The 14,207-nt window shown below is 50.4% G+C and overlaps 1 protein-coding gene across 1 annotated transcript in view; it reads right to left on the bottom strand.

The window, feature by feature from the left end:
• Nucleotides 1–14,207, bottom strand: part of LOC131205962 (uncharacterized) — a 53,649-nt gene that overhangs the window by 9,111 nt on the left and 30,331 nt on the right. Inside the window, exons 3-6 of the mRNA XM_058198293.1 lie at nucleotides 13,794–13,901; nucleotides 10,390–10,468; nucleotides 9,971–9,988; nucleotides 429–985 (exon numbers count right to left, since the gene is read on the bottom strand). Coding sequence (XP_058054276.1) covers nucleotides 429–985; nucleotides 9,971–9,988; nucleotides 10,390–10,468; nucleotides 13,794–13,901 — 762 coding nt within the window. The remainder of the gene's footprint in view (nucleotides 1–428; nucleotides 986–9,970; nucleotides 9,989–10,389; nucleotides 10,469–13,793; nucleotides 13,902–14,207) is intronic.

Here is a 14,207-nt window from a genome sequence, read left to right as displayed (position 1 = left end):
CGCAGAACTCTCAGGGAAACGGGACAAAAACGGGCACACAGTGTGCTGGCTTCAAGGATGCGCTGTCGAGAGGGGGCCACCCCCGCGGGCGGCCACTCCTTCGAACCATAATTATGAATGTAAATTCAATGAATTGTAAATGAGACCGACGGCCCGACTGATAGTGCCGGGAGTCCCGTTCGGGGTTTGCGCTTGAACGGAGCCTCCGACACGCGTGCCGGAAGGAGTGTGGACCCTCCTTACAAGGAACTGTGCCGAAGAGGACCAAGATGGGGTTCTTTCGTAGCCTTGGCCACGTTTTTAGTGCTTTGATGGTCGGTCGGTTGGTTGGTCGTTTCGGTTTCGGTGGCAATCAATATTTGAACCGTTAGTGGGTTAATCCTGAAACGCCTGAGTTAAAGGGGATGTCCACAAGCTAAGCCACTTACTGTAGGTTTTGAACGGTCCAACGACGTGCTGGCCGTTGGTGTAGCTCGACATGTTGCCACACGCGGCGGCGGCGGCGGCGGCGGCGGCCGTCGTTACGCCGGCCATCTCGGCCCCGTTCAGGATGCAGTTGTTGTTGATGTAGCCATTGGTGCCGATGCACCCGTTCGGTGTCAGGGTGACCCCGTTGCTCGATCCGATCCCGTTCGCCACACCGCCACCGGCACCGCCGTAGTAGAGCCCATTACAGGAAGCAGCCGATACGGGGCTGCCGGCAGCGGACACTAGCTGCAGTTGCTGCGTATGCGCCGCGAGCTGTAGCTGCTGCTGTTGCACTTGCTGCGACAACACTTGCTGCTGCTGTTGCACTTGCTGTTGCTGTTGTTGCTGCTGTTGCTGCTGCTGGCTGTGGCCGTGGCTGAGGATGCCCGGCCCGGCCCCGTTCAGCTTGTTCTGCATGCCCATACGGCTCGGTGCCATCAGCCGCTGGCGTTTCAGTGGCCGCGGCTGCGAGTTGGGCTGCTGCTGTAGTGGCCCGAACAGCGTCGAAGCGTAGTAACTGCCGAAGAAGAAAAGCAAAAATGGAAGGACGAAAATTATATCATTACCGCTTGGTGAGAGCCAGAAACCAGAAACTTGTCCTTCTCGAAGCGCGCGTCTCCCATTCGAGTGCCGCTGACACTGATGAGCCATTATGGCGAGGTGCCAAATGTTGGATCAATCAAATAAAATGAAACGACAGCATAAACAAACAATTAGTCCCACTCCCGGGGTCTTCGCGCCACCAGCAGACACCTCCGCAGACGTCACACAAAAGTGCCCCTAACGACGCCTAATTGTCGATTGTCGGTCTCGGGAAGTTTTTCTGTTTGCGTTTGCGGGAAATTTTTCTCACCGCCACGGATGTGGGGTGCATCCTTGAGGCCCGTCGTCGTCCTCGTAGATTATCATCCGACAGAGAAATCTGTTCTCAACTTCCGCCTGTCCGTTCGATTAAATTACAATATAATGATTATTTGCTCAGCTCTTCCGCGTGTGTCCGTGCCGAGTACTGCCCGCGGGGAGGAAAATTGAAGCGAAAAACTTGGCGGAATGAACTTTCGCGAACTTGTCGATCGGTGGCCAATGCCAGTGGGCAAGCTGCACAGTAGAAACTTGTGGCACCATCCCCTGGATTGCACTTTACCAGAATTGGAACTCCTTCAGCTCGCAGTGAATGAGGAGTAAATTGCGATAAGCTGGCGTAATGAACGGGGTTTTCTTAATGCTTTCGGAAAAAGTTTCATAACTTCTTCACTAAGCCATTTGGAAAAATTGCGAACGCAATTTATGCTCAACCTCCATGAATTTTATATTATTTTAATGGAACATTTAGGACCTTTCCACTCACGCAAAGGTTCCACTGTACGGCGGCGAACTGGAACCTTCGTGAGTGAATGAAGCACAAGGAAGTGGACAATGAAGTCGGCACCGGCGGCGCATACGGAAAAACGGGGGAAAATGTGTGTTCATTGTCATTCGGATGACAAGTTGCTTATCGTTTTTGTCGCTTCGGCAGCGTGGAGCATCATGCCGCGCGACGGAGGACATAAGAGGCCACTTGCGCCCCGCTCAAGAAGTGAGAAAGGACCTCGAGGAGGGCTGCCATTGTGTTGCGCCGTTCGAGCAGCATTTCGACGACAACACTCGACAAGGACGAAAGCAACACATTCATTCACCATTCGCTGTCGTGATTGAGTCAACAAAGGAAACAGCCACAGCGCGGAAAGTTGTTTGTGGAAATGATTTAAATCGTCCACCATTTTGCAGTGAAGTGGAGTTGTTTTAGGGAACGGTTTTATTTGCATAAAAGATTGTTGCTATTGAAACGGTGTGTTTGCGTACGTCCTTGTGGTCCTCATTGTGCAGGTCTATCAGAGCTTCGATTAGTGTCGTTTCTTGACAATAATCTTGCGGACTGGATTTTCTTGAAACCGGTACGCGAACTGATATAAAAACTTTATGATAATGTGTCAAAGTTTGATGAGGCCAATGGGCGATGAAAAAAATAAGGCTGGCCGGACATCGCGGGGTTCGCCAACATTAACGACTTGACACTAATCTAATCTACGGTGCGCACCATCATCGCTGGCGGGGATATGAATTTCAATTAGCTTCCTGTTTGCCGAAGGATCACAGATTGGCCCGCCCCGAAGGATAATTGGCCCACCCGGAGGCGGGGCTCCCGATCGCAGGACCATGCCGGGTCGAAAGGAAAACCTGGCCGACCGGGCGTTTATTGGAAAACAGGAAAGAAAATCGACACGAAAATTGGAGAAGGCACAAGAGACAAAGCAGGAAAAAAAAGGAAAACGTTCACCCAACGCGACCGGACGACAATCACGCGCATCATTAAAATTCAAAATTATACAATCAGCTCATCTCGCGCAGCTTCCGGATCCGGTGGAACCGGGCAAAAGATGAAAGGCCGAACGCGTGCGGAGTTGTGCGCGCCGCCAACATAAACCAGATATTTTGCGTGGCCGCCCCGGGAAAACCGAGAGAACGCAGTAAGTGGGACCACACAGCCATAAAAATGAAAATTTAAAACAAAACAAGACAGCTGGACGTGTTGACTGCGAACGAGAAGGAAACAAAAAGATGAAACAAACAAACGCCGTGCGGTTCGCGTTGACAAGGCCCCAGGAAATGGATACAAAATAGGCGACAAGTTTTTGTGCCCACCCCTGGGGCGCTGGAAAATGACGCGACGACGATGATGATGATGATGATGAAGGGACTCTGGCCACGGAGGACTGTGTCCTCAAAGTCGACGCCTGAATGTTTTCTTTTTTCTCGCTTTCTGTTGTTTTTCTGCGCTGGCTGCCCATCATGGCATCAGCCAGATTACCGAGCATAATTTGTTCGTTTTCACTTTTTCCCACCGGTGTCTGGTACGAATGGAACCCAGGTACGTCTGCTGGTGCTGCGCAGACTGGCGGCTAAATGTACAATGATACTGTGGGCTACGCAAACAATAAGCGGCCCGTAAAAAATAGTGAAACACACACAAATGACTGGAGGGACGCGCGATGGAGTGCTGTGCTGTGTTGCGCTTTTCCGACTGAGCTCCGGAGCATGGGTTTGTTTTAACCAACGGGGAAATGACACTCGGAGAGCATAGAGCATCGGTACCGGAGACAATAGTAGTACAATAGTTTTTGGAATCTTTTATCCCGAAAAATGGCAACGTTTTAAGGTATGAACATAATTGATTAAATGTTTTGTTTCCGTAAAAATATGACTGTCGAGCTGGTGAATTGGCTGATGGCTATTTCTGCAACATGGCTGATCGTTAAAAAATGGGCGCGAGAATCTTTGTCTCGGACATCGACACAAAGAGCGAACGGAAATGGTCGCCCTGACTGTCTGGCGCGCTTTTATGGACCCGCCGGCCAAGAATAGCTTTATGACGGCATTATACACCACCCGCTGTGATGATCCTTTTCGAGCGTCACGGCCTAAATGCCTGTCTTTGGCACAAGCCCCCAATTCTCCCCCCCGTTCTCCCGGTGTTGGGTTTCGCAAGGAGAAACACCCGCAGTACTCAGCCCGGGCCCGGGAAATCCAGTACTCAGCCCAGGCCCGGGCCCGGGAAGTAGTCATCAATCATTCGCCCCGGGGCCGTCCTTCTTTGCGCTGAACCGTTCTCGTATCGCAAATTGATATCCTATTGATCAAATAATTTAACATTAACAATTAGCAGAAGCTGTTGGTCTCTTCGAACCATCACTCTCTCTTTCAGGTCGACACCATTGCCGTCGAGAAGGAAGTTCCATGCGGTGCGCCCGACTGAAGGTTATTTTTCATCTTCACAGCAGGGAGCTCGGGAATGGTGTCGGAACACGATCCAATCTAGCCTGGCCAGTTCGTCCTTTTCTTGGCCTCCTTGGCTGGGTGGTGGCTTCTTAGCCGGGAGTCGATCAAGTGAACCGAAAAGTTAATGCCGCAGTGACGCAAATGTGCCAGCTCATGGCGTGATATGGGCCCGTTGGGCGCCAAAAGGTCGGATAGGCAATAGGTTAATTCCATTCCACCGGCGCAGCGCCACGGGAATCAATACCACCATATGGGGCGGACCATAATTTCACGCTCTCGGGCCGTCTACTTGTTACGGTCGGATTTGGGTCGAGTCGATATGAACTCCGGCGCACCAAGACAAACTGGATATTAATTGATTATGATGGCTCGATAATCCACCCGCCACCCCGAATGGAGGGGCCGGGGTGTCGGGAAGAATTTCCATTCTTCCCCCGAGTTCGCAGGAATTTAGGGCACACCGGGGACGGTCACGGCAGCCAAAGGTGGACGTGGTTAATAGATTGAAAAATGGCTGGAACGACTCCTTGTCACGGAACCACGGCACGGACGCCACATCTTTTCGGTTGAAACTTTGGCCGTCGGCCTGGTCCTAGGGGGTGCACAAACGGGGCGTGCGACTAGATAGCTATGACGACAACATTCGGAACGGTGACTGGGCACGAAAGTGGATTAGAGAGAAAGAAGAGGCAAAAAACAGCGGAGAAAACCGACCGGAAAGAGACGGCAGCACGGAAGAAAAGCCCATTTTCTTACCGAGCGGCGTACGGAAATTACCTCCGGAACGGTATTCATGCGTGACGTCTTGAAAGAGCGATAAAAGTGAAACATCATGTGCCGCGGCCGCCCCGGCCGATGTGTCCTTATTGATTTTGCCTCTGCAAGAAGGGCCTATCTTCGCTTTGCCGTGGCGGATCGACGGCGATCGAAATCTTTATTCATAAGAAAATACAGTCTGATGAAGTTTACCGGGCTCGGGGTGGTTCCAAACGGCAACGTCTTACTTACTTTACTTTTTCGGCGACAGACCGGCTATCGGTCCAATGCCGAGTCTAACATTTGACGCCACGTCACTCGGTCCTGGGCTGCTGTCCTCCAATCACCCCCAACACCTATCTCGCGGGCATCCTCGCCGACAGCACACATCCAACGAGTGCGGGGCCTGCCTCTGAGTCGGCGGCCTCTATCGGGGTTTCTGTTGAATATGGTCTTCGCTGGTCGTTCCTCCGGCATTCTGGCTACATGTCCAGCCCACTTCAGCCTGCCGTGTTTTATTCGCTTGACTATATCTGCCGACTTGTACACCTGGTACACCTCATGATTCATGCGTCTGCGCCACTCACCATTTTCCAGCTTGCCACCAAGGATTGAACGCAAAATCCTACGCTCAAAAACACCAAGAGCCCTCCGGTCAGCCTCTTTTAACGTCCATGTTTCATGGCCATAGAGGGCCACCGGGAGGATCAGCGTCTTATAGATCGCAAGTTTAGTGCGGACTTGCAGGTTCCGGGACCTCAGCTGATTACGTAATCCGTAAAAGGTCCTGTTTGCGGCTGCTATCCGCCTTTTTATCTCGCGGCTAACCTCGTTGTCGCATGTCACCAGGGTACCAAGGTAAACGAACTCGTCAACTACCTCAAAAGACGCCCCATCCAACACCACTTCAGCACCAGCATCCGACGGGCTACCACGCTCTCTACCCGCCACCATGTATTTTGTCTTGGTAGAGTTGATGGTGAGCCCTATCCTCGCAGCTTCCCTCCTGAGAGGTCCGAAGGCCTCCTCCACAGCTCTACGGTTGATCCCGATGATGTCGATATCATCCGCAAAGCCCAGGAGCATGTGCGACTTCGTAATGATGGTGCCACTCCTCTGCACGCCAGCCCGCCGCACAGCACCCTCTAGAGCGATGTTGAACAACAGGTTCGACAGCCCATCACCCTGCTTCAGCCCATCCAACGTCACGAAACTGTCCGATATCTCACCGGCAATCCTAACGCTTGATGTGGAACCGTCGAGGGTGGCTCGGATCAGTCTAATCAGCTTCGTTGGGAAGCCGTGTTCTAGCATGATTTGCCATAACTCATTCCTCTTAACTGAATCGTACGCCGCCCTGAAGTCTATAAACAGATGGTGGGTCTGCAGGTTGAATTCTCGAAATTTGTCGAGGGTCTGTCGCAAGGTGAACATTTGGTCCGTAGTGGAGCGTCCCGCTCGGAAACCGCATTGGTAATCACCGACGAAGGTCTCCTGCAGCGGCCTCAGTCTCTGGCACAGGATATGGGAGAGAACTTTGTAAACGGTGTTGAGAAGGGTTATGCCCCGATAATTGCTGCAGTCCAGGCGGACTGCAGCAAACGGCAACGTCATCGGGTGATTAAATGGCGCCCTAAACGTGCTTTCTTTGGAGGCAATTTTTTGATGGCCATCAAAGGATGACTAATATTTTGAATATTGAAAACCCACAGACCAAAAGCAGGTCAGAACGGGGAGTATCTATTCGATAAGACGCTAGGTGATAGAAAATCCTCATCAAAAATATCTAAAGCCGAAAACGCCTAAAAGTATGCAATTCTCTTAAAGCGTTTGGAGCGTTTCAAGTCAATCGTTATGATAGGAATTCCGGACCCCCAATCTGCCTCCCGAATGACATTCGATGGTAACGGCACGAATAAATCCACATAATGCGATACGACCTAATCGTCGCTAAAAGATTGATATGTGTTTGTTTGCACGGAACGCGGCAACGGCAATCTGGTCCGATACCGATTTCCGATTACGTCGATCCGATAAATAAGCCATGAGGCTCAATATCTTGCGAAATCTGGCTTCCCGATCCGATCGGTTTCCGACTCATAATGGATTCGGATTATGCTCTTCTGCCGCCCCCGGATCGTCCTGCCTCTTTTATTCACGCTGTAATTTCACCGCGCGGGCTTAATGAAAAATTCATCGCCAATCACGTGGCAGAGCGGCAAGCGGCAGTCTCAGCGCGGCGTGGTTGGTCGGGAAAAATTATGCCACTCTCACCGAACAACGGGGCCTCCACCACACACTGTTGACACCCCCCCCCCGGGATGCGGCCCGCTGCCGGGAAATCTCATAAATTTTAAAATCAACATTATTAAAAGATTACATTAGAAGATTTATTGGGTTATTTCACTTATTTATGGACAAACGAGGCTTATCGTCGGTTTCGGTGGTCGGGGCGGCCTTTCTATCGCGGGGCGAGAAGCTCAGCATCCGGTTGCTCGTCAAATCCGAACGCGAGGTTCGTGGGGTTCCTTTCTTACGCGAAAGAACGCTTGTTGCTGCCAGACATCCACTTTCATCGGCCAGCCCCCAGCCCGTCATCGTTTCATCCGGAAATGTTCTTGGACCGAGTTCTGGCTCACGCCGGAAACGGACCGTCAGTTGAAACCGATCGATTCCCCATCGGCCCCCCACAAAAACCACACCGTTTCTACGGTGCGCAAGTATTTCGCTTTTGTTTCATAAATAATTGATTGTTTATCTTTTCGATTTTTGATTCAATTCGGCGGCGCGATTGGTAGCCACAACCGGAAACCGGGCTGTGCGTGCCGAAGGAACAACCCCAGTGGGCGTGTAATTTGTTTGTAGGCTTACTTAACCTTCAACTTTCCGGTTCGCTGTCGTTTTGACCAAGTTTTCTAAGGAGGAGGACGACAACCCGGACTTCCGGTCGAGTGAACTGAAGGAAAATAAATAGAGGAGGTCCTACATTTCATCACCCTTCGACGGTGAAGGCGTCGGTCCTCCCTAATGGCTTGGCAAATGATTGCATGCTCTCGTAGCACGATAAGCGAAAGAACAACACGCGCCGTTTTAGAGACGAACTTTAATTGGTCTTTAATGGAATAAAAACAGAATGCTCGGTAAACTGTGTAACATTCCCCTGAAGGTCCATTTATGAACGGACAAATATTAATTGTACAAAAATCCTTTACTTCTTTCAATGCTAGCGTCCAACTACACACTAGCCGTGCCATTGTTCCGTGGATCCGAACCCCGCGGGAACCGGTTAGATAATTTGCTTAATGTAATTGCGAAGTTCATCAAAACTTGTGAAATTGCATGTGGCTGGCCACGGTCACGTTTCGCATGCTGCGAACCGAGAATCGAGCGCCATAAACAATGTCTGCACGTCCCGTTCGGACTCGACCCGGCGGTTTCGACCAGGGTCGTCTGACAGGATCTCATCTCACGTCGGCCGCGACGGACAACGAAAGTGAATAAAAACTTGCTTAAGCTTTAATAACCACAAAGATTAACTTTGGTTAGGAGGATTTGTGCGACCACACAAGAAGCACCCAGCCCGGGGTGGAGTCAGAAAAACAGCGTCATCGCCGCCGTCGTCCGATGGCGAAGGTTGCCACGCTACTCCCCGTGCCCGATTTTCCGAAATGGTAAACAATGTGGTTGACCTGCATAAAGTGGCCCTCGGGTTAGGATAGCGGACGTGGACGTGGCTTGATGTGGGGCAGCAGCATAATTTTGCTCACCATCCTCAAGGGCGGTCACGGGGATCCGTGCTCCACTCGACAACCACACCACATGTGACCTCTCCTGTGATGGGCTCCAGCCAGACAACGATGAATATGAACGAGCGGCGTGCAATAAAAAGATTAAACTTTCATTTCAACCCCCATTCTGGCGGAGGCTACAAACTCTACCGAAAGGACCTCGGGAGACCCCAACTAACGAGCCAAGCAGTGTGTTTTTTGGAAGGAGTCGCCACAACGTTTTGACCATCCTTTCGCCCGGCATGAACTACGGACTCATTTACGCCGGCGAAACATTCTGCCGTTCGTGGCTCGGAATTGGCTCAGATTTCCGTGTCCGCGTTGCCTCGGGACGCGTTAAGCGGTCTTTCGCCATTTTTAAGGTAGTTATCCTTTCGGCTACCCCCCCCACCCGTTGTGAGACCATTTTTGACTTTACATATTTTTATCCATTACGCGCCCACGTCCTAACGCGCTCTCTGGCGGCATCTTGCGCTGCGCCATCTTTCCGGTCTGTTTTTTTTTGCTGTGTTCAACATTTATTGCCATCCTTTTTTTCCCCCATTTAAGGTCGTGTGGAAAAAGATGAAGTGTGGAATGTGCGGAAAACTTTCTCTCCCACCGGCCAGAATTTTGAATTTTTAACGGCATCATTTTCCAGCTTTACACTCCCATGCACCCGTTAGGTGCCTTGCTCCTTGGTCCTGGTTGTGGCGGTGGATAACTCATCGCCTAACCAGCACCAGGCAGCGAAGTGTTATTGGGTGGCGAGCGTTAATGATTTTCCGGCTGCTTTTAGTGTTTCCGGTCGTCGTCGTCGTCGTCGTCGTGGGGCGATTAAGTGTTCTGTCGCGTTCTGTCGCGCGCGCGCCGAGCTTAGGGCGACGCTCATCTTTCGCAGTTAAGATAACGGATGCTTCGCGAATCCTGCCCGACAGACGGCAGCTGCTGGAAATGGGCACCAGTCGGAGCGCCCCAACATCGGCCGCGCTCCATAAAAGCGGCCAATTAGTTAAATCATGTGTAACATAAACGCGATGACGACGACGTGCGGCAAGTGCGAGTGAAAGTGATTACTGCGCGAATGAGTGATGCCGACTTAGCAGCTGGTTGAGGCTGTTAGCACCCGGTCCTAGTACCGGGATGCGTGCGAGGACACTTACCTATCGTAGTAATAGTCCCTGCAAGAAGAGGTAGAAGATAAAAGAGCAGATTATTAGGGTGTTCAGTGATCAACTTGATGGTTTGGGAACAATAAACTCAACAAGGCATTTGAAGAATTCGTTCATGTATAGTTTGAAGCAAAAGTTGCTCCACCATTTGGTCACATGGTTTGAACCCATTCATATTAGGATCACAGGGAACTTTTCAACTATGGCAAATCGTAAGTGTGCCATTTACACATTATTTGCTAAATTAGACCCAAAGACTAAACAATTTATATAATTTTTTTTAGTTTTAATAATTCAAAACGCGATTAGATATTTCTTTGGTTGAAAGCCCCTTTTTGCCGTTTGTTCTCTGAACACGAACGAAGTTTTCGGAATTTATTGCAACGTATTAATCGGCGACTACAACTTACCAGTCATTTCCCGTTTTGGATTTGTTTTGTCGCTTTCTTCCGGTCTGGTGGGGTTTCGGTTCCGCAACCATATTCACGTCTGTAGAGAAAGGAAGAGAGCGAGAGCGAGAAAGAGAAAGTGTAAATATAGTTCGGAAAGGGTCAGTAAGCGGCCGGTCGACAGTCCCGTGGAATGTTAATGAGAATCACTGCGATGCGAATGCGAGCTAACCGTGCGACATTTTTGGGGAAGGTTAATTTTAGTGTCTGCCCACTAGTCGGCCAGTAGTCGGCCGTTCCCCATTTGCCGACCGTTTGGTAAAGTTATGAGCACCGCCCCAAGTTAGCCAAATGCCGCCCGACCCAGGTTGGTTAGATGCTCCTACACTAACCCGAGCTGACGTGGCGCTTTTGTTTGTTCGCTAATTATAATTAGTTCAATTGTCATTCGCGCGTCAGTTGGCAAACCAGGCGGCCACCATGACGCCATCTTTGGTCCGCCGGAAGCCAACACCCCGAGTTCTGCGAATCAGCTCACCGTGGCCCCGAAAACCTACGCACCTCTTCTATGAGGTCTAAGAATCTAATGCTCGTACGCCAGGCAAAGGCGTCCAACATGTTACGATACATGAAATATAAATTTTCCTACGATCATCGTAACAACTATTTTTATCGACCCTGGCCACAGCCCTGCTCGGCCACTGCGCGCTGCCAAAATGCTCTGTGGTCGACGCGGTTTATTAATGTCATCAATGCTCTCGCAAAACACTGCCCGACACTAACCGCGCGCTTAACCAGATTCAGAGACGCCGCCTCAAATCGGGGAGCAATCTTTTTTTTTTTTTTTTTGGTGGTTGTCCTTTTGGGTTGGGCCGAAGCTGGATGCGTTGTTGGGTGGATTACTCACCCGACGACAGACAGAACAGATGGCGGGACGTCAAAATATCACAAACAAAGCTAACAAATAGCATAGGTCGGTCGAGTTGATTACGCGGGCATCGCACAACCACGTGCCATCGGGACGACCTTTCCCGAGACGGCTGCCATTATGTGGCGATAAACGTGACGGAAGCGGGAGCGAGAGGCCTGGGCCGAACGAAAGCGACAGGGAAGCTACCTATGGCAACCGGTTTGTGGGATTCCGCAATTCAGGATTCGGGGTAAATTTAAAGTGGCCGGTTCTATTTTGAGACCCGGTTCAGCTGATCAAAGTGCGCGCTCGACCGGTCACGTGGACTGCGGTCGACACGGGGATGCGTGGCTGTCGCGCCGAGAACTAGTCTATAAAAACTAATTGACAATAAATGTTAATGGCCCCAAAGGAATCTAATTTAAATAAGCTAAACTACTGTGCAGGTGTAACTATTTGGGGTGGGTTGATCTCTTTTTTTTCGAATTCGCGTTAAGCAGGAAGAGGATCGATCTTAACGAGCCAATTAGGTGTCCGGCCTGTCAGGATGCGGGCAATGGACAGTTGATTTGTGTGGGGCACAGTAATCGGTAAATTATTTCGATTTCTGGGTCTCGTTTATGCGCTCCAATCAAATCAATCGAACCTCGGGAGGTATTAATAACGGCGAAGAAGTTGCTTACGAGACGCGGAACATGCTCCACCTGTCAATCAGTCGCTTCCTGCTCTCCGCAGCCCTGCTACCCTCCATAGTCCATGTGGCGATCTATTACTGGCCAACACCATGTCCCAGTTGCATAAGTGCATTGCGTATCGATTACGGCTCAGAGTGCCACCTTCGTGTGCAAGGCCGAACCACCCATGAAAGGGAGCATGTCTGGGAGCATCTGGTGATGCTTTAAAATTAGAACACTTCCACCACGAAGGGTCCCTGCGCTGCATGGAGCTCTCGAACGTGACACCGAGGGTGGCACAAATTTAATTGCTTAATAATTTCATTGCAGTTGCAGCCCGATCTGCACATCTGGGCAAACTGTTGGAGGGGTCCTCCAGGCCCGCAGCCCGGCCAAAGTTGCAAAAGTTGCAATTTTGTGACGTGTGCAATTGCAATTATCCTGCGAATCGTCTGACACGCGCGTGACATATCATTAAGTTTGATCGATATTCCCGCCCCCGGGGGTGTCCGATTCGGATCACCAAGGGTTCTCCGGTGAAGGTGGCCATCAGACACAGTGGGGAGTGGCCGCCAGCTATGAATCAAACTCTCAGCATGCCGCACACGGGGCACTTTCTTCGCGGAGGGTCGTGGCCCGCGGAGAATGCGGATGAAAAGTGAAAAGTGACCTCGGCCAACAAGAACAGCTGCTGGGCGGCTAAGTCGACCACCAGCGAGCGGATCCGTGTTTGAAAGATTTATGACCGGGCCGTTTTATTGTGACTAGTATTCTGCGTTTAGCAGCTTCTTGTTTATTTAAGGTGTACTCATTTTTCTTTGCTCATCCTTATTTTGAGATCCTTCCCGGATCGCGTGAACCGCGCGAGAACATGAATCAACCATCAAGAGCATTAATAAAACATTCCACTATTTGTTGAATGTAGCCTTAATTCAAATGGTTGAAAATAAACAAATAATAGGATTACTCGATACGCAAGTGAGAGGATTGCTGACCAAGTTATTTAAAGAAGAACAATTTATAACATTTCTCGTGCAATGCTTTCAAAATTATCTGCGAGTAAATTCATTTCCATTTTCCACGTATTAGTACTCTGTGCACTACAACGACGCTCAACAAACGTGAGTTATTTGGTGGAAAAGTGGCAGCGAGCGAAACAGGTTAAGTGGCCACGGCGCCCACTCGTTCGTGACTGAAGTGCGTGCATGTCCCCGTGTGTGGCCTAGCCCCCCACCGGAAGGGTAACCGACTTTGTCCAACTAAACATATCGGCCGGCCGGGCAGAAGCCTTTCGGAAAGTGACACAGCACAACGCACGCACTTTGGACCGCTGGACGAGCCTTCGCACGGGGTTTGGGGCCGAGTTGATGGAGAATCAAATAATTTATGTATGACAGTGCTGCCGGTCAAAGTTTTCCGACGCTTTTTTGTTATCATTTGCCCACCCATGATTGATGATGGGGTGGCCCATCGTTCGCTCGCCGTGAACAATCATGACATGATGTATCCATTTTTAGTTGTCGTAACGATGGCACAATTTTACGCACAGGGCGTGTTATGGAAATGACTAGCGAGTTCCACCCGTCAATTCGCGTTTCCCGCCAACGGAGCGGTTGAAGAGCGGCCATTTAAAGTGCCATTTAATCTGCACGGAAACTGCAATCCTTGCACGGGGCTGCGGTGGCTGAATTTATAATGCACTTGGCATCAGTTAACAGGCGTGACGCGTTTGATTGCGCTTTTGATAAACCGCAGCCGCAGCTCTTTTGTTTAGTTTCAAATAATTCATTATGCTGTAAGCATGTCCTGCAAGTGCTCGATCGTTTCCCGTGCTTACTTACCCAACGTTTGACTGAGCACCGTTCGACCATCCTCGCCGTGGCAGGCGTTCCGCGCGTCGAAAGGATTCGTAAACTGCACGAACGCGTATCCCTTGTGCATGGAGATTCCTTTTGAAGAGAAAGAGAGAGAGAGAGAGAAATGAATCATTAAATTCCCCATCGGTAAGCCTGTCCGTGCGCTCGGCACTCTGGTTAATGGTCGTCAATGTGAGCCTTTAAGCATATTTAAGATCAATATTCACAACTGGCCGTGGAAGCCCGGCAAAAGTTTTCACTCCATTTCCACACAAAACACTGTAACGAACACCGGCGGCGGTGGGCAAAAAATCATAAAAACACAAACTAACGCACCATTTTGTGCACATTTCGCCGGTAGCAATTGGGCGAACTGTTGACGGATAGCGATCCTGAAAA

This window comes from Anopheles bellator, chromosome 1 (genome assembly GCF_943735745.2).
Source record: "Anopheles bellator chromosome 1, idAnoBellAS_SP24_06.2, whole genome shotgun sequence".
In the NCBI taxonomy this organism is placed as follows: Eukaryota; Metazoa; Arthropoda; class Insecta; order Diptera; family Culicidae; genus Anopheles; species Anopheles bellator.
This window is presented reverse-complemented; position numbering and strand designations above follow the sequence as displayed.